This window comes from Neospora caninum, chromosome III (genome assembly GCF_000208865.1).
Source record: "Neospora caninum Liverpool complete genome, chromosome III".
NCBI classification, from domain to species: domain Eukaryota; phylum Apicomplexa; class Conoidasida; order Eucoccidiorida; family Sarcocystidae; genus Neospora; species Neospora caninum.
In genome coordinates this window covers 770,534-788,963 of record NC_018388.1, presented here as the reverse complement: position 1 = coordinate 788,963, position 18,430 = coordinate 770,534, and the positions used below count along the sequence as shown (strand labels likewise).

General features: G+C 56.5%; 3 protein-coding genes across 3 annotated transcripts; 2 read left to right on the top strand and 1 right to left on the bottom strand.

The window, feature by feature from the left end:
* Positions 1–1,600: 1,600 nt before the first annotated feature.
* On the top strand, positions 1,601–4,959 carry NCLIV_007850 (hypothetical protein; the record flags this gene model as incomplete). Its single annotated transcript, XM_003880296.1, has 7 exons — positions 1,601–1,720; positions 1,953–2,078; positions 2,294–2,375; positions 3,801–3,949; positions 4,317–4,364; positions 4,625–4,669; positions 4,867–4,959. The coding sequence occupies 7 exons, from the start codon at positions 1,601–1,603 to the stop codon at positions 4,957–4,959; spliced, it is 663 nt and encodes a 220-aa protein (XP_003880345.1).
* Positions 4,960–6,639: 1,680 nt separating this feature from the next.
* Positions 6,640–9,544, bottom strand: NCLIV_007840 (conserved hypothetical protein; the record flags this gene model as incomplete). The annotated part of the gene is made up of 4 exons (XM_003880295.1): positions 6,640–6,939; positions 7,351–7,761; positions 8,275–8,992; positions 9,432–9,544. 4 exons carry the CDS (start codon positions 9,542–9,544, stop codon positions 6,640–6,642), a joined length of 1,542 nt encoding a protein of 513 aa, XP_003880344.1.
* A 2,835-nt stretch (positions 9,545–12,379) lies between these two features.
* On the top strand, positions 12,380–18,352 carry NCLIV_007830 (conserved hypothetical protein; the record flags this gene model as incomplete). Its single annotated transcript, XM_003880294.1, has 6 exons — positions 12,380–12,968; positions 13,745–14,272; positions 14,975–15,997; positions 16,422–16,566; positions 17,161–17,665; positions 18,233–18,352. The coding sequence occupies 6 exons, from the start codon at positions 12,380–12,382 to the stop codon at positions 18,350–18,352; spliced, it is 2,910 nt and encodes a 969-aa protein (XP_003880343.1).
* Positions 18,353–18,430: the final 78 nt, after the last annotated feature.

The following is an 18,430-nucleotide window of genomic DNA, read 5'->3' as shown; positions in this document are numbered from 1 at the left end:
GGGGTACCTTAGATCCCTGGACATCGCGTGCATGGAGATCGGACATCTCTACCGCAGCGGAGCGGTTCGCGTCAACTGAAAGCTTGACACTCCAAGGGAAGCCACTCCCATTCACTGCGTGTGACGCACGACACAGCTGCCACTGCCTTGAGGTCGCGCGAATTTAGCGAAGCCTCACTATGCGAAGGACGAGAAGGATTAGTGCGTGTTCCCCAAAAGACAGAGTCCTTGAGGCATCTGTTAGGCACGTGAAAACAAGAGCTGGTAGCGTTGCCCTTAGATTCGGCGGGACTGAGACAATCTGGACGGTTTCCAGGTGCGAAGCGGGACGTTATTATCAAACGGTGAGAAAAAGCAACGCGGCGCACCGGCAGCGGTGGCGCCGAGAGTCCTACTGCTAAGCTCTCGTGACAGCTCACAAAAGCCACTCTGTCACAGAAAAGACGTCTTTCTCCCTGTAACCTGAACGAGCTCTTCGTATATTTCCTTGCCTTCGACGGGTTCCGGACCGTATCAATACCCATAACTGAAACATACTACGACCCAACCGAAAAGTTCAGATACCAAGACAGGCTTCTGAGCGGAGCTTTTCAGGACCAAAGAATCCAACGACAAGTGTGCCTTTTCGAAATTTGGATTGAGGGGTGGCGAAGTGGGACAGAAATCCGTTCGCGTGGATTTCAGTTGCCCACAAAAACGGTGACTTGGAGGGAGACAGCGACCGGTGCGGATCCATCGGGACGCCGAGTTAACTCATTGCCCAATATAGACAGCTGTGAGGGCGAGAACCCGAATTCATGTTCGCTCCAGATTTTGGCATTTCGTGTACGGAGTAGGTGTGTCAGTCATGTTTTCGATGAAACGAGACGGTACAAGCCTCCGCTTTCTGCATCATGTGCCCGGCCGTTTCCTTCTGTTCCTCGTGGAACTCCGCAGACTCATATCGGCTAGTTTTCGACGCCGCAGGCGCGGAGCGAGTGCGCTGTCTACCCGCTGTCGAATGGTGATCTCTTCGTGGCACTTTCCATTCCTTTGCTAACAGATTAACCTCGATTTTTCGCCCCACTTGTTGATGCGCGCGTAGTCGTCGTTTCCGACAGTATCCCGAGCTGTTGCCTGTTGACCACCTCTGTTCTACGTTGGCTGGGCATGTGTGCAGCGGCCGGATGGGAAAAGCGCGTGAGTTCTCTGGAGCTCGCGCTTCGGTTTTCCTGCTCCGTGTCAAAACTCTGGCGGCGCCCTTCCACGACACACTACGTAGTGTGAAAGGGTAGTTCATTTTTACGTGTTGCTTTGCCTCTATAGAGTTATCAGCATCTTCATCTTGTTAGGTGATCTGTTGTCACTCGGCCGCAGGGGGGAGGATCGACACCCAGTTGTCCCCGTTCGGTCGAACGTTCAACTGGCGACTGGGAAAACATAGGACACACACTGTGATACGGTTCGGGCGTTTTTTCGTCTTTCTCGGAGACTTCTTCTACGGCAGTGTCACGGCGTTTCCTGTGTCTCTGACTGATATGCCGTAGTCGACTGGACTCATTTCCCTGGACCACGAGAAAAACCGAACCAGAAACATCTACCACCAAAACAGCCTCGAAGAATGGCAAATCCGTCAGTGCCCGTGTCCTCGCCCCCAACAAGGGGAGGCTTCTTGCTTGTTGATCCCAGGTGTACAGACACCCTGTTTGCCCCCCTCCAGGACGCTCAGTGCGGGAAACAGGTACGCGTCAAGACCCTGTGGAAACCGAACAGCCGAATACCTGCCGATATTGACGCGCCGGTTCTCATTCTTCACCCTTGCCTTTTAGTTGCCTCTTCCAGAAGTCGAAATCCTGCTCCCAGTTCTGACTGCGCAAGTCAGCCTTTCCCTGGCCCCGGTTTTCTCTGCCCATTCCCGTCTGCTGCGATGTCTTTTCAGTATCCTTTTCGTTCCCTTGTCTCTCTCCTTGCAGGTTCTCTCTGCGTGCCTAAGCATTGGCGTTCTCGTGGGCGGCAGTCTCGTCAAGCTTCCGCAACTCATCAAGATCTTGAGAGCCCAGAGCGTGGAGGGTCTGGCCGAGATGTCGGTTTTTGTTGAAGTACGCGAGATGTGCATGCCTGCGTTTAGTCCTTGCCTGACCGCATACACGCCGCCACTCCCGTGCTTTTTTCCCCCGTTAGTTCTCGCTTCTCCTTTGCGTTTTCATGGTGTGAAACCACCCAGGTCCAAATGAAAAGAGGCTTTACGCTTGCCGACCTGTCTACACCACCACCCGCCTCCGTCCTTGCGTGTTGCTTACCTTGTCTCCTGCAGGCCATCAGCTCTTCCATCTTTGTGTCATACAATGTCCTCGAGGGGCATCCATTTGCGACATGGGGAGAAATGCTCTTCGTCTGTAAGTCCGCGGTTCTCTGTTCTGTTTAGGTTCTTCTCGACCAGCAATTTCGACGTTCGCTTGCTGTCTTTTCCCTATTTTCTTAATAGGAATATTCGGCCCCGCCGCCGCAGTCGTCTTCGCTCCGCGTTGTTTCTCCCGAGTCTTTCCTCTGCTTATGCGCTACTTCCTGCCTCTGCACGTACCTGGTATCCACTCTCTCTTTCTTCCTCTGCGGGTTCTTAAAGCTTCTCTCGTGCGTCGTTTACCTTCTCTCGCGTTGCGGCTGCTCCACCTTCCATCTTGCTGCTCTTTGCACTTTCTTCTCCCACGTCTCCAGCGCTTCAAAACCTCTTCAGCCTTCTCCTTTTTTGGCGATACCGACGTGCCCGCGACAGACAGGCCTCCGCAACAGGGCAGAAGAGCGGCAAAGCGAACGCTGCCTCGACAGACTCCCCCTTCGCCACGTTCACGCTCCTCCAACGAGTTCTGTGTGGTCTGGCCATCCTCGTGCTTGGCGCCTCTGTCGCCTATGGCTATTTGCTGCTTGGAAGGGACAGTCTGTTCTCTCGTCGCCTGGCAACCGTGCTCGGCCTTGCCCCCTTTCCGCTCCGTGAGCCCAGACAGAGAGACAAATTCCAACCGGCCGTGTTGCGTCGATATGCGAGTCTTCGTTGTCTCCTTCGCCTTCCCTTACTGCAGAGCATGTCTGACCTGTCGCAAGGGGAGGCGATAGAGGGAGACACAGAACTGTCAGGAACGGCGACCAGGCTTTCTCTGGCTGTCGCCTTTCCATCGTGGCCTCTCATTGACAGGCTGCGCTTCCGTCGCTCTTGGTTCTCGTCGTTTTTGTGCTCCTGTCTTGTCGCCTGCTTTCCTTAGCGCGTTTTCGTCTTTCTGGAGGTCTCACGCCTTCGCTCACCAGGCGTTTCCACCGTCACCCTGTCTCTTCGTTGTCGAAGGTTCTCTTCGTTTCCCGTGTCCCACTGGATGTCCATTTCCGCTGTCCCTCTGCCGTTGTTCCACGGTTCTTGTTTCCTTACACCCCACCGCGGTTCTCCGATCTCATGCCTCCGCAGTTTGCGCACTTCCTGCCTCTTCCCGCGTTTACCGTTTTTCTGACGTTCACGTGTCTCATGCCTTCTCAACAGATGGTCATTGTGCGATGTGCACATGAGGTGGACAAACTATGAAACTCAGGGTAGAGACGCAACTATTTTTGTGCGAATCCTAGGTTAGCCCCCGAAGACCCCGCCTGTCCCTTGACACACGTGTTTCTGTCTTCCACAGTTCACCTCTTTCGTTCCCTGCCCTTTCTTTCCAGGTTCACCTTTTCCAGCAGTCGTCTCTCAGATTGTTTGGCAAAAGAAAAGGGCCCATGTCTGTCGCTGCCTCTTAGTTCTTTGCATGTTTTCTAGTCTGCGTGTGCTCTTCCTGCCCGCTCAGTCTTCTGCTCGCGCCTGCCGCAAATCAAACAGAACTGGACGCAGAAGCACACCGGCCAGCTCTCCGCAGTCACGGGCGTTCTGATGCTCTGCGGGAACCTCGCGCGTCTCTTCACGTCGCTGGTCTCCCTGTCTGACCAGTTTGTGGTGGTGAGATCTTCGTGCGGACCAGAAAGCAAAACCACCCGCAACTCTTCGCATTTGGTGCTCGTCCTGAGAGGCTTCTGCCGCGGCGCTCGCCACACTGCCAACACGCCTGCTCGCCGCACGCGTCACCAAAGGCCACATCTGGAACACACACGATATCCAATTATTTACACATATGCACACACAAATATACATAAACGAATATGCATATATATATATATATATATATGTATCGGTAGTTGTACGCAGAGCTGGGTTCAGGTTGGCGAGAGTCTTTGGTGTGGAGTCTGTGGTTCTTTCAGTCTGGTCGCTTCATTGCATGTTTGTCTTTTCCTGTTCGTCTTCCCGTTTTCTTCCTCTCTGTGCGCAGTTGTCTTGCTCTCTCGCCACGATTCTGAACGCGATTCCGCTTTTCCAGGTGAGTCTGAGAGCGCGTGGATCTCAGCGGCTTTTAAAAAGAAAGCGTGAGAAGCAAATACTTGAAAATGCCAAAGGGGTACCCGTGTGGCGAGGGGAGAGGAGCAGTGCGCTGCGCGTGTCTCGTTGTCGGCCTGCTCTCCTTCGGGGGAACAAAGCCGCCCCCGCTATCGAGTGCAGCTCTCTCTGTGGCGCCCCGCTTCCGCCATGAAAACGTCTCTTTTTTTCCACTTTCTCTCACGCCTTTCCGGCCTTCTACAGAGCGGGGGACAGCTTGCCGTCAGCGGCGGAGGCTCTGCGCCCAGGGTGCGTGCCTGTCACGGCTAACTTGTCGCCAGTTTCCCTTTCTCAAATTGCTTCCTTCCCAAGCAGGCGCCGATGTGTTGCGCAGCGCGAGACCTGAGCGATTCGCCCCGTCGGCCTCGCAAGGTCTGTCCCTGTGTGCCGTCGCGACTGCTGGCAGTGTCGGTTCGCCTGTCGGCCTGTCTCGCTTGTCTCTGCAGATGTTTCTGTACCGCGAAAACACAGCGAAAGTCCTCGGCCGGGGCAGCCTGCAAGGCGCCGCTTCCCCCGGAAGCAAGCGGAAGGCAGCGTGAGGGAGAAGACAGATGCACTGCGTGGCGCAGAGCGTACCCGGAAGGCCTAGGCGACAAGTGTCGTATGCGGTCGGAGCAAACCAAAGTTCCGCTTCGTCCATCGTTCGCCTTTTGATGTTGGGGTTTCGGTCCAAGTCGTGGCGCCAAAGAAGGCTTGTAAAAGCTGCCTCTCTGGAGGCCTTCCAAAAAGTTCGCGCATGTTCGAAGCTGCGTTTCGCCGCTTAAGAGTGACGCCTGGGATACCACACACGCGTGGTGACAGTGCAGGAAGAAAACATCGGCAAAGCCCGGTTTGCGTGCCTCACGTGTTCGCGTTCGTGCAGGGGTGAGGCAGCCTCTCGACTCGCTGCTTTTTCCTGGTTTTTTCGTCGCGTTGCCCGTCTCATGGGTTTTCCCAGGGTCTGCGGATGCTTGCCCTCTGGTTTTTCCTTCACACTCTCTCTTTCTCTCCTGGATCAAGACCTTCTTGCCGCACACGTGTGCGCCGCCGCTCTGCTAGAGGCCCGGTCCGTCTGTCTTCGGTCCCCCTCGAGGCACGCTTCATAAACGAGCGGACTTTCTCTCTGCCGTTCTTCGGCCGGTTCCTGCATGCGCCTCGGTGAGTGCGGTGGACGCTCGTTTTCTTCAGGGTCTTGATGTGCGTCTCTCGATTTTCCACTCGCGTGTCGGACAGTCTAAACAAAATCGTGTTTGGTTGCTTTCCCGAAAAACAGGGGGAAAGAGGCAGGAACGGGAGACACTTGCTTATTTAGCGGCGGACGCAAAGAGCTTCCTCAGTGTCGCAAGAAACCAGAAAACGACGAGTGGCACCAGAAACCAGAGGCTCCGAGAGGAAGAGACAACACGCAACTGCTCCCGAATTTCTCGCTTCGTGGGTCTCTTGAGAAAAACGATGCGCGTCTCACACGTTGCTGTTTTCACATCCACGGAGTGCCGCGGAGTCGAGATCTTTTCCTGGGGAGTATATACGACGAGTCGGACTACTGGTTTAGATCTTGAATGTTGCGTACCGGATCCAAGCCTGTTGGTTTGCAAAGGATGCGAGTCTCCGAAGTTTTCCATGAAAGGTTCGAAGCCTACTAGGCCTAATAAAAAGTACGTGGATGTGGCGAAATGAATGTGTCGGGCCGTTTTGGACGTCGCTTGCTTCAAACAGAAAAAAGAAACATTTGCTGAAGAAGGCGACCGCCGAGGCAGACACCAGGTAGCGGAAGGGCAGCAGAATGCACCGGAGAAAGGTAGAGCAGATAAATCAGAAAACAAGCAAGAGACAAGCAGAGGAGAAGCAAGAGACAAGCAGAGGAGAAGAAAGAGACAAGCAGAGGAGAAGCAAGAGACAAGCAGAGGAGAAGCAAGAGACAAGCAGAGGAGAAGAAAGAGACAAGCAGAGGAGAAGCAAGAGACAAGCAGAGGAGAAGAAAGAGACAAGCAGAGGAGAAGCAAGAGACAAGCAGAGGAGAAGCAAGAGACAAGCAGAGGAGAAGAAAGAGACAAGCAGAGGAGAAGCAAGAGACACGCAGAGGAGAAGCAAGAGACAAGCAGAGGAGAAGCAAGAGACAAGCAGAGGAGAAGAAAGAGACAAGCAGAGGAGAAGAAAGAGACAAGCAGAGGAAAAGAAAGAGACAAGAGCGAGACGGCGCAGCGACGGACGCGCCAGCTTCAGGCATATTCTCCAAGCATTCAGCTGGGGTCAACTGTCGACGACCTCGTCGGAGGTCTGCTCTGAGATGTTTTTTCTTCTTTTTCGCGAGGCGTTGTCTGCCGCATTCGGTCTTTTTCCCTTTCGAGGTCTCCGTCCGGTCCATCTCTTTTCACCGAATCGCCCTCGCCTTTCGACGCCGGAACCGACGGCGGCGAATCCGCCGTCGCAGAGAAGAAGGCGCAGAGAGGCCGTGCGAGCGCTCGCCTGGCGAGGCGCTGTGCATACACCCCGCGAACGGCGAGGTAGGAGAAGACAGCTTGAAACAGCGAGAGCCAGTACTACAAAAAGAAAGGGAAAACAGAGACAAAAGAGAAGCAGTTGTGGACAGTCAGACGTGAATGCCAGAGAGAGACAAGGCAGTTTTGCGAAGATCGCAAAGTCGGATAAAGCAGCTCCTGTCCTAAATCGAACGACTACACCGATGTAGCTGCGAGGCCTGGAGGCGCTGCGCAGAGCCAAAACCTTCGCTGCGGAGTGCGCTCTCAACGGGAGGCTACGGCGGCTGCTATGTCTCGCGAGGCCGCCTTGCGCGTCACGGTGTCACCGTTTGAAACCCGGTTTCTGGGTCTCCATGCTCGGAGAGCACTTCTCTCGAAACCGGCCTGGAGTCTGTTTGCCCAACGCTTCGTTTGTCGCCTTTCTCGTCTTCTGCTGCACGACTTCGTTTCCACACTCGGGCTGCGCCTCACCAGAACAATCCAGTCTGCGATCCACTGAGCAGAGAGCAGTCGAACGTGATGGTCAAGAACGAGCATACTCAGTGAAACGCTCTCGTCCGTCTCATCGTTTCGGTCTCTCTCGCCGTTCCGCGGGTCCTGGCCTTCGCGTGTCCGTCGCCTGGCCGGATCCTCGTGGGCGACGGGGCTGAACATGCGTTTCAAGGTGTCGAGAAGGCTGCGGGGCTCTCGTGAATCGGCTGCCACCTGGCAGTTCTCGCGAGCGTTGCCGACTATCCCGCAGTTTCTTTGCTGTCGCGAAGAAAGCGAGCCATCTGAGGAGCACCGCGTCCGGAGAGCGCTTCGCAGGAGCAAGAGAACGCCAGTCGCAGGGTGGCCATACACCGGAGGCGAGCCGGCAGAAAAGGAAAGGCAGAAGTTCAACTGGGGAAGCACACAAAGAGAAAAATTACTGGACCCAGATGCGCACGCGACCTGCAAAGAAAGCCTTTTCAACACCGCTGTCTCGCTCTCCGTTTCGTTCACGGCTTTCTTCTCCATCTCGACTTTCAGAGCCACCGTTCCTCCCCCCCTCTTGCACTCCTTGCGCCTTTTGCTTCTTCATGTCAAAATGCGGTTCAAAACACCCTAGGGACCATCCACGATGCCATTGCCGATCTGCTACCTACAGTTCTCTGCCGCTCTGGGTTCACGGAAGGAGAGATTCAGGTGCGCGATGCGTCGCCGTTTTGACCAGTTGACGCCTCGTACTCCGTTGCTTTCGTCTGTCTCCTTTTTTGGCCTTTGTTTTTCCGGTTCCTGCCCCGCTCCGTTTCTTCTTTGCCGTAGACTGCTCTCCCCCCAATCCAGGCCTCTATCTGTGCTTGACGAGTCTCGGTTTTCTCTCGCCCCGTCGCGATGTCTTCTCCGAGGAAAAGCGAGTAGGTTTTCACTCACCTCCAGTGCAGAGCCCGCTCTCTGTGTGAAGCAGGAGATGCGCCTCTCGCCGGTCACGTCGGAGCCTTCGACAAGGTACGCTGAGCTTGCGGGCGAGGCCGCCGCTTCGAAAAAACGCTTTGGACCTGCCTCATTCGTCCACGACGCCTCCTCTTGACCTGCGTCTTGCCCGTGGTCCCTTTCGCTACCTGTTTCCCATTCTTTTCCTCTCGGTTCGTCTCCATCTCTGTCTCTACGTTCTGCGGCCTGTTCGGCGCCATCCTGGTCTCCATTTCTTTGAACCAGTCGTGCTTCGTTTCCCTTTTCGGGTGCCTCGACCGCTGCCTCATCCCGCGCTCCTCTGCCGCCGTCGCTCTCGTTCTTCCGTCCTTCTTCCTCGCTGTCGAGGGGGTTGGCGCGGGCTCGGCTGTCGCCTGCGTCTCCCGAGTCCCAGCCGGCGACACTTTCGTCTGGTTGTCTCGTTGCCCGGGAGACAGGAGCGAACTCGGGTTTTGCCCTCTTGCTGGCTTCGGAACAGTCAGTCTCCCGCTTCGGGCTGTCTGTCGATCTTCTTCGTTTCCCTCCACGCTGCGCACGAGACGAAGCAGAGACCACGATCGGAGAAGAGGAAGGAAATCGCGACGAGGTAGACGAGGGAGAGGACGGCGCAGCAGCCTCGTGAGAGGCCTCGTCGAGCACGCGCTGGAGCTGAAGGTGGAGGAAGTGTCGAAGGCCCCACCTACGCGCAAGCAGTCGAAGGACAAGTGCAGGTTACACATACACCCTAGGCGGAGAAGCACAGACAAGAGGTTTAGAGCTGGCATGGTGAACGGAAATGGAAAGAAAAAATGCACGAAGGGGCAGAAGGTGAAGAAGGAAGCACGGCAAAAACCGCGCGCGAACGCCAAGATTACGACGCGGGCGCTCCGAGATCGCGGGAGGGACCGTTTCCGTTGAAACGGCGTTCTCTCCGTCACTTGAGTCTAAGGCCGAACCTGCGAAAGGTAAATATATCCTGGAGGACTGTGTATTCGCGGCTTAAAGTCGATCAAACACCCGAAATCAAACACACGAATTTGAAGGGGTGGTACAGAAATGGCTGCGATATCCGCAGGCGACTCCTTGCGTTTCCGGGCCTCGCTTCCCTTCTGGTGTGTTCGTCGCGTCCCGTGACTCACCAGAATTCGCGTTCTTCTTCATCGAGGCCATGCTGGACGAGGCTCAGACCCCTCGCCTTCAGCCAGGCGTCGCGCACGGCACGCGAGGCCTGTTCAGCTTCAACCGTCTCCATTTCCAAAAAGAGGAAACGGGCAAAGAGAGAGAGGAAAGAGAGTGCAGAGAAGGGAGAAGGAGGGAGGGAAGGAAGAGAAGGGAGAAGGAGAGAGGGAAGAGATGAGCGAAAAAGAGAGGGACGAGAAGAGATGCAGAGGGAGGAGGGAGGACAGAGGAAGGGAAATAAAAACGAGAGACAGACGCGGCTGCACAGAGGGACAGAGGTTGACCGTCCGTAAAGACATTACGTCGTTTGCAGGACTCTTCCTTTTCCCACGCTTCTGGTCATTGATTTCTTCTGTCGCTGCTTCGTGTGGCTGCTAGACGAAACGCGAGGGACAGAGTGCGTCATCGGAGGACGGAACTCCTCCAGAGAAAAAGGCGCGCGTGCCCGCCGACAATCTTACCCCTTTCGACTTCCCAGCTGAGTCCTTCAAAACACATTCCACGAATGGTGAAAGGGAAACGTGCGGCTCTACATTAAGCTTTTCAGGAACATGAAAGACACGGGCCAGCTCCAGGTCGGTCCTGTTCCTTGACACTTTTCGCGCTCGCTCGCCGGTTATCTCTCGCTGTTAATAAGAGCGGTGACAGTGATCCATATATTACGACTAGAAGGTAACCGAAATGGAATAACCGCAAGGTAGTAGGGGAAATCCAACACCCGCAGTACACACCTCTCTACGCGGGGGGTAGACACAAAGAACAGGGGCTTTTTAAACGAGGCAAAACGCCCGAAATCCTGCACCATGAACAAACGCGTGGAATGAGCTGGTGGGAAACATCACGTAAACGGCTGTTTTCCCACCGAGAAAGTCACAGGGAAATCCAGTGTCGGGGGTTTCCTTCAGCCAGCCACCACCGTCGCCGCACGCTGTGCATCGACCGACACAGGCAGCATGCGAGGCAGACCCTACAGCTCCTCCGGCTTTTTATCAGTTTAAAGAAGTGCGAACTACTTGTAAAGGGCGACAAGAGAGGAGTAAACTGCGGCCGGGGAAGCAAGGTCGTGAGACAGGTCAGCTGAAGCTAGGCTTGTTTCACGCGGGGCAACGACACTTCCACGACTGCAGCACACGGGGTATTCGCACACAAACTTCGCTTCGTGCGTGCAACGACAAAAGATCAAGGCTCAGAGTGGCTTACATCTTTCCCGATGCTTTGGAAAGGACACTGTTAGACAGAGTTTGCCTTTCCAAGCTCAAACGCAGCTTTACGTACCAAGGCGTGTCATTTCACGCGCAACATCTCTGGGACTTTACGCGGCACCACCCGGGCGCATACGGAGTCACCTGCGGAATCCTCAACGCTGGGACATCTGCCGTCGAGGCTAATGACCCGGTTCTTCGTCGTTTTCGCTCAAGCTTGATGCAGGATTGGAAAACACGTGCGCCCCGGGAGGACTGCGTTTTGCTCACAGTGCAGTTTCCCCTTGCTTCCTGCCGAAAACCGATCTCGACGTCTCGACCAGCACAGTCGGGGGCCACGAACGAGCACGGCCTGAAAACAGCTATGATTTCAGCCGCGCGCAAACGGAAGTGTTCCATGCATGGATTCAAAAAACAGGGGCAGCGTGCGCGTCTCCATTTCCACGTCGGGTTTCCGTCACACATTTCCACTGGTTTTTCCAGTTACTTCATTTGATTCGCTTCTTTAGGAAAGCATAGTGTTCGGAAGCTGCAGGGAGCGCGCTTGCTGGCACACTTCGCGCGGAGAAAAGGTACCGTTGGCGGTCGGTTTCTTGCCATCGTTCTGCACAGTTGTTTGTGGTTGCGGTGTATGTACATCAGAGTTCGACGTCTCGCTTCTGGCATAGAGGAAGCTGGGACCGAGGTGGAGCTTCGTTCTTATCGGTTCGAATTGAAACTTTCTGGTTTCTGTAGTGTTCACCTTCTCGAAACAGCTGCAGCATTCCGGGGAGGGGGAGCTGAAGTCCCCCATACGCCGTTCGATTTTCGTATTCCTTTGTGAGTCTGCGTTTTTCCTCGTATTTCGAGGTTTCGAGCCGTATATCTGTGTCTGTTGTGCTTGATCGTTCCACCAGCTGGTTCCATTTCCCGAGCCGAGCGCGGTTGCCTTCGAGCTCGTTCCTGAGGACCTCGCCAGGAGGCGAATTTGGCACAGATAAACGCGCCTAAAAAGAGGATTTGCTTTCTGCGTCGAGTTTCAAGTGGTAGCTTGGATCTCGGAAGGATACTCGAACTCATTCTATTCTCTCAGAACGGGTGTCGAAAGTGCTACACCGGTCTCCACAGGAGATTCGGGTACAGCTAAGATGCGCCCTGCATGACTCTGGCCTCCCTCTCTGTCTTCGTCGTCGCCTAAAAAGACACCCTGCACCAGTCTTACTCGTCCTTCCTGTGTTCCGACCTCCATTCCTGCCTTCCCTAATTCTTCTCTGCGGCCTGTCTCTGATTTACCTAGACGGCAATAGCTGCAGCTTGCACTTCCCTCGGGCTTCGGCAGCGCAATCGGCGGCGAAGGAAAAGCGGAACGGGACGTTCATCTGCAGAAGGGTACAGGAAAGCCGGTTCGGGCCGAGGACCGCACAGGCTGCGTTTCGCCGGCAATCGATCTGGAGTTGCTGGCCTGTCTCTGCATCTGTTCGCGCTTTCGTTCACCCATTTCTTTTGTGCGTTTCCGTTTTACCCACAAAAGAGGGGTTGAAGTGTAAGGAACGCTGGACTACCAGAAACGAAAGCGTCTGGTGTCTGCTTCTCTCTCCTCGTTTCCATTGGTTCCGTTTTTCGGCTGTGTGTCCGTGCTTGAGCATTTCCTCCATGTCCTCCCGTGCCTGCTTCCCTCTCTTCCTTTTGTCTTGGTTGTGCTGTCCCGGTAGATCGTCTCGTAAACTATGACGATCCCTGTTCCCCTGTCGACAACCAACCGCGGGCGGAGGGGGACGGGCGTTGCACGGAGGCGTTCGTGCCTGTCCCTTCTGTTTCTCGCGCTTTGTTGTTTCTGCGTGAGCGAGACAGAATCGACATCGCGTGCTCCTTCGACATCGCGGGGAACTTCGCAGCCCGCAGTTCAATCGGCGGGTCTGGAGAAGGCGGAGTCACAGACTGTGGGGGACTCACCAAAGAAATTTGTCTCTTCAACGCCGCCCTCGCCGGCTCCTCTACCGGATGAGGCGCCTTCCACAGCTCACCAGACGCTCAGCCAGCGGCTCGCTTCAGATGTACAGACACCTGAGAATGTGGAAGAGGGCGAGGCGTCGCGAGGCGTGAGGAGGGGGGCAGAGCCGAAGGAGGGACGCCAGAGGGAGAACGGAGGGGAGCAGGTGGAGAGGGGAGGGCGTGGAGAAGTGAGTGAGACTCAGACGATACGGCAGACGCAAACTTCAGAGGACAAGCGGGAGAAGGAAGAAGTGGGCATGGACGAAAGACGAGGCGTCAAAGACGAGGAAGCTTATCCCATTCCAAGAGGCGTGAATCCACGGTGTAAGTCCGAGATCGGTTTCATCCGTTTTCCCAACGGGGCGAGTCAGGTGAACAAGCCCAGGTTGGTGAACACTGGAACTCTGTCGTCTGACAATTAATTTGCTCAGCAAACGCTCTGACGTGTGTCTGTTTCTATCATGATTCATTTCTTGTGCGTGTCCATGTTTCGCCTTTCCCTGCGCCTCCACCCCATTCCCGTTGTCGCTCTTCCCGGCGGTTTGCGTTCGCTTCCCTTCGTCTGCCTGGACTCTGACTGGATTTCCGTCTTTTTCTAGTCATTCGATTCGTCGGTTCGCCTTACGGTTGTGGCGTCCTTTTGCCACTGGTGTGTTGCTTTGTCGCTCCCGCGTGTGCTTCGATGTCCCTCTCCACTCTCCTGTCTCTTCTAAACATTCCTTCTGCCTCACCTCCGCTTGCTTCGCGGCGTTTTTTCCCCTCTCTGTCTTCCGTTGCGGAAGCTGATCGTGTGGCTGTCGCGGGCCTCCGCTGACTTCTCGATTTCCTATGCTCCCTGTGCATGCGGCCTTCTTGGTCTTCGCGCATGAGAACCTGTCTCGCATTTGTCCTCTCGCTCGCTATCGGTTCTCCGTCCTTTCTTCCCACCGATGCCCATTTTCTTCTTCGTTTTCCCCCGCCTTTCCTTCCGTTCGTCTTGCCGTTCTCTCTTCTTTCTCGTCGTATCTTTCCGTGTCTTTTGTCTAAGCCAAGCACCCACAATAAAAATATCTTCATGTAGGCCTCCCCGTATTCTGTGGTTTTTGCCCGCGTGCGCGCAGTCGCAGCTGCGTATACACCTCAGTTTCCACCTGCTTCGTCGACGGCGTTTCTGTACCGCCCGGCGCAGCTGCGGCGCGGGGCGCGTGCTGGGGCCTTCTTCAAGTGCCCATCGACAGGCCTGCTGATTCCCTGGGAGATGCTGAACGACAACTTCTGCGACTGCCGCGGGGACGGCTTCGACGAGCCGGGCACGGACGCATGCAGCGGCGTGGCGCCTGTCCATACAGGGGCGGCCGAGCGCCTCCGCGCTGCCCTCCATGCCTTCATCCACAGTCGCAAGGTGACGGAGAATTCCGGATACGAAGAACAAAGAGAAGGGAGAGTCGAAGAAGAACGAGAAGGCGCACAGGCTAAGCGCGAGATGGAACGCGAGGACAAGGTTTGTGGAGCTGCCGGCGGATGTGGCGACAAGGTGTTTGGGAAACTCAAGGGCGCCGCCGGTTTCTTCTGCGCCGGGGGACAGGTTCACGAAGGCCTGGGGAAGCTGCGCGTGATTTCGCCGATGAAAGTCCACGACGGGATCTGCGGTAAGTCAGCTAGAGGACACACACGAGAAAATGGAGGGAAGAAGGCAGCCGAAGAGCGCGCGGAGGAAAGAAGGGAGGAGAGGAGAGAGAAGCTCGGCGAAAACTGAAGACGGAGACCAGAGCGCACGCTTGTTTCACCGCAGTCTTGAGCAGCGGTGGCTGAACGGTCTTCCCAACGTATAGAGTTGCGAGGGAAGAGCCGCACGTGAGGGACGCAAGAAAGGATGCAAAGAGAGAACTCAAACGTGAACGAGGGAAGAGACGACGCGGCACACAGCGGCAAAACAAGAAGAGAGGTGGAGAGAAAAGCCCGGGAGGTGTCCTTTGTTTCTCGGCTGGTTCGTGTCCTTCGGATGTCTGTCCACCTCTCTTCCTGTTTCCATATGCCCTCGTGTCCGCGCGGGGGCGTTTTCTCTACTTCCCCCGCCTTCGTTTCCTCCAGTTCGTTCCTTCCCCGTTGCTCCCCGCCTTCCACTCTGCCGCGCGCCGCGTCCCTCTTGTCTGGGTTCTGTTCTCGTTCCTCTCGTTTCTCCGCGTGTGGAGTTTGTGGGTTGTTCCCGCCATGTTCTCGCTTTTCCTCCCATCCGCTCCGCCTCTCCGCGCGTATCGGAAACGTGTGGTGCCGTTCGACTGTCTGTGTCGCATTTTGTGTCATCTTTGCTCTCTCGCCGCTTGCGTTCTGGCTTCGCTCTTGCCCCACAGACTGCTGCGACGGGGCCGACGAACGCGCAGGCGTCTCGCTGCTTCGCGTTTCGGCCGTCGCCTTCCGGCCCTTCACGCCGTCCTTTCCGTTTCGGAAGTCGCCGCGCCCTACAGCGTGTCCGAATCGGTGCGCCGAGGAGAAGGCGCAGTGGGAAGCCGCAGTGAGGGACCAGCAGGGACGCCTCGCCTCGGCGCGAGCTCAAGCGGCCGCGCAGCAGCAGCGGGTGGCGCAGGTGGTTCAGCGCCGCGCGAACGAGAAGCGGCGAGTCGAGGCGGAGGCGGCGCGGCTGCAGCAAGTGCTCGACTGCATGTGGATGGCCCGCGAGGCGAAGCGGCGCGGGGAAGCGAGCGCAGAGCCCGTGGGGTATGTTCACCACAATGCAGCCTTCCAGCGGGCGGTGAAGCGGGAGATCCTCGCCGCGAGAGACAGCGAGGCGGGGCAGGCGCTGAAGGCGGAGGCCGAGGCCGAAGCGGAGGCGGAGCGGCGACAGCTGTGGTGCGAGCAGATCGTTCGCGAGGTCCTGGAAGAGCGGCAGGCAGCCGGTGTCGAGACTCTCGAAGAGGACGACGAAGACGAGCTGAGCGTCACGTTCGGCGCACAGCTCTCGGGGCCTCCGGCGGCGTTCACCAGACCCGAGGAAGTCGCGCTCTTTCCGCCGCCGCGACTCCAGTACGACCTGCGCCTCGAACAAGGGAAACAAGCGGCGTCGAAGGCCGAGGAAGGCGGGAAGAACCAAGAACAGCGCCCGCAAACCGAAGAAGAAAAACACGCAGCTGCAGTCGCGGAGAAGGCCGAAGCTTCCCGACACGCCGCTCTCGAGGCCTACCTCAAGCAACAGAGTCGTGGGGAGGGGACTGACGATGAAGACGCAGAAGGCGACGAAGGTGCAAGTGTATCCGCGACGCTGGGCGCAGCGTGGAAGCGCGTGTGGGAGGGCGCCAAGCACGTTGCGCAGCGCGGGGTCCGGGCGATCCAGCGAGGTCTGTCTTGGGTGGGTATTGGTCCGACTCGGAAGAAAAAAGGTAAGAGAAAAGCAAGTGCCGCTTTTTATTGTCTCGGGGCTGGCTCTCTGCGTTTTACCCACCGACGAGGCCGCGACGTTGATTCGCATGCGAAAGGAGAAAACAGCCCTCCTCTGGGTTGGGGTGTATAGGGAGGTAGGGAGCAGGTGTATAGGGAGGTACGGAGACAGCTAAGGACCGGAGACAGAGAGCGGTCGAAGCAGCTCGGAAAAGGCGAGAACGTGCGGGCAGGAAAGGGAGGAGCGTTAAATGGGCAACGCGAATGATGCGTCGCTACACATTCGTCCACGTTTTCATGCAGTGTTAAATTCCGTTTTTCTCTGCGGCAGGGCGGGCGTGCGCCAGCCACTAGGGAACCTCGAGTCCTCATGTGTGATCGCTCTCCACCAGGAGCAGTCGCACTGCCCTTGCGTGTGGGTTCTAGGCTTAGGCTCTCTCCAAAGGTCGCTCGAAGCGCTGAAGGAGAAACAGACGAGGCTCGACATTCAGCTAAAGAATTTAGAGGGCGTGAAAGCCCTGCTGGCCCCTCTCTCCTCTGCGTGTCTCTTCACGTCCGACCCCCGTGGACGGTACGCTTTGCCTCTTCTTTGCTCAGAACGTCTGGGCTCACGGAGAGTCCCATGAGGCCGGTCCACGCACCTTGACGCCTTTACACACTCAAACCCATGTGCCTGAACGCATGCATACAGATATATACGTGTAGATATGCCCACGCAGAGATACGTGCGGCTGTTAAACACGTTGCGTGACCTTGTTGACATTACGCGCGGTCCATGTGTATATATACGCGTGTGTGTTTAGCTTTGCTTGTGTATGTGTCTGTCTTCCAGAGGTGTTTGTGAGTCAACGTATCCCGAGATGCATGCATTGTCATGCTCAGCGCATGCATGCACCTGTATATTTGTATCCTTATTTCTATATATAGAGATATATTTGGTATATTTGCGAATATTCTGGCCTGAAAAAGTGGGGGACCCTCATGTCGGATGGTTGTCGAAATCGGCGACGCAGTGTTGCTCTAGGGTGCAGAAGCTGCGCCGCGTTCAGTGACAGGTGACACGAGGCTGAGCGCGCGCTCTATCGCTGTCTCCACTGTCTCCGCTCTCTGGGACCAGTGAAGCTTTGCTGCTGGAGTGTGTGTGCGTTTCTCGGCTTTCATTCAGCTTCGACTTCCAGATCTGCCTCTTTGACAGAGTGAGGCAGTTTTTCTACCGGCCTCGTCGAGCGCACGAGGCTATGGCCGCTTACCAAAACCACCCGCGCGTGGAAGGCGAGAGCCCAGACATCTCACGCTTCACGGGCGGCCCGCCCGGTGAACCGCAGTTTACCTTGGGACGTTTCCGCTCGTTGGAGGTTGTGAAATGCCCGAAGGGCGCCGCGGCGGCGACGCACAGACTGCTGGGGCGAAAGGAGACGAGGCGAGCGCCTGCTGAGAGCAGGAGCGAGGCGACCGAAGGTAAAACAGACGAAGCCACGGGTTTCGCCTTTCGACCGGACGACAACGCAGGGGGCGACGACGACGAAGAGGACAGTGCGGCCGTCTCGCAGGGCGGCGACCATGAGTTCTGCTTCTCGATGCTCTTCGCCGACGGAGATGCTTGTCTCAACGACGTTCACCGCGAAACAGAGATTCTCATTCACTGTGGGCCAGAGCTCTTCGTTGTGCAGGTGCGCTGGACAGCTCGGCGGTTCCGTTGCGCGTGCGTAGACAGCCTGCAGTCGCGAGAGACGCAGCACCAGGTGCCGCTGCGAACCTGCCTCTGAGCCAGTTGACGCCAGGCGGCTTCGCTTGCAAGTTCACACACATGCACATACGCATGTGGATGGAGCACATGTGTAGAGATGTGTGGGCATACAGTTCTGTATGCGCCTGTCGACGCAAAAGAGTGTAGACGTGGTGTGGGCAGACAGAAACAGCGGGAAAGACGCCACAGAGGGAGGCCCGCGCAGGTGCGCAGAAGAACGCAAGGCTTCAGTTGAGTCTCCTCGGGAGTAGAAGGAGGAGTTCCTGGAGGGGAGTCTCAACCATTCGAGAGGAGTCTGCGGCGACCTTGGCGAGGTCGTGGGGCCTGACCGGGGTTCTAAGGAAGAGTCGCTGTCGCTCACATTTGTGGGTTTTCGATAGCGGTCCACGTGGCGACCGTCGCTCCGTCGGCGAGTGTCGTTTGTTTGTGAACAGCGTTGTCTGGGGGTCCTCCACCATTTTTGCCTCTTTGCCGTGGCGTGGTTATGCAGGTCCAGGAGCCGGTCTTGTGTCGCTACTCCGTCGTTCTGACAACTCCCCTGCTATGTCCCCGCGAGCAGCTGCTGCAGCTAGAAAAGGAGCGGTTCGCGGTGTACCACGACGAGCTGTAGAACGCCCCACGTGCCGAAATTCAACTGCCCCGTGGCACACGGCGTTTCGCGCCCGAGGCACTCAGCACACGCCGTTAT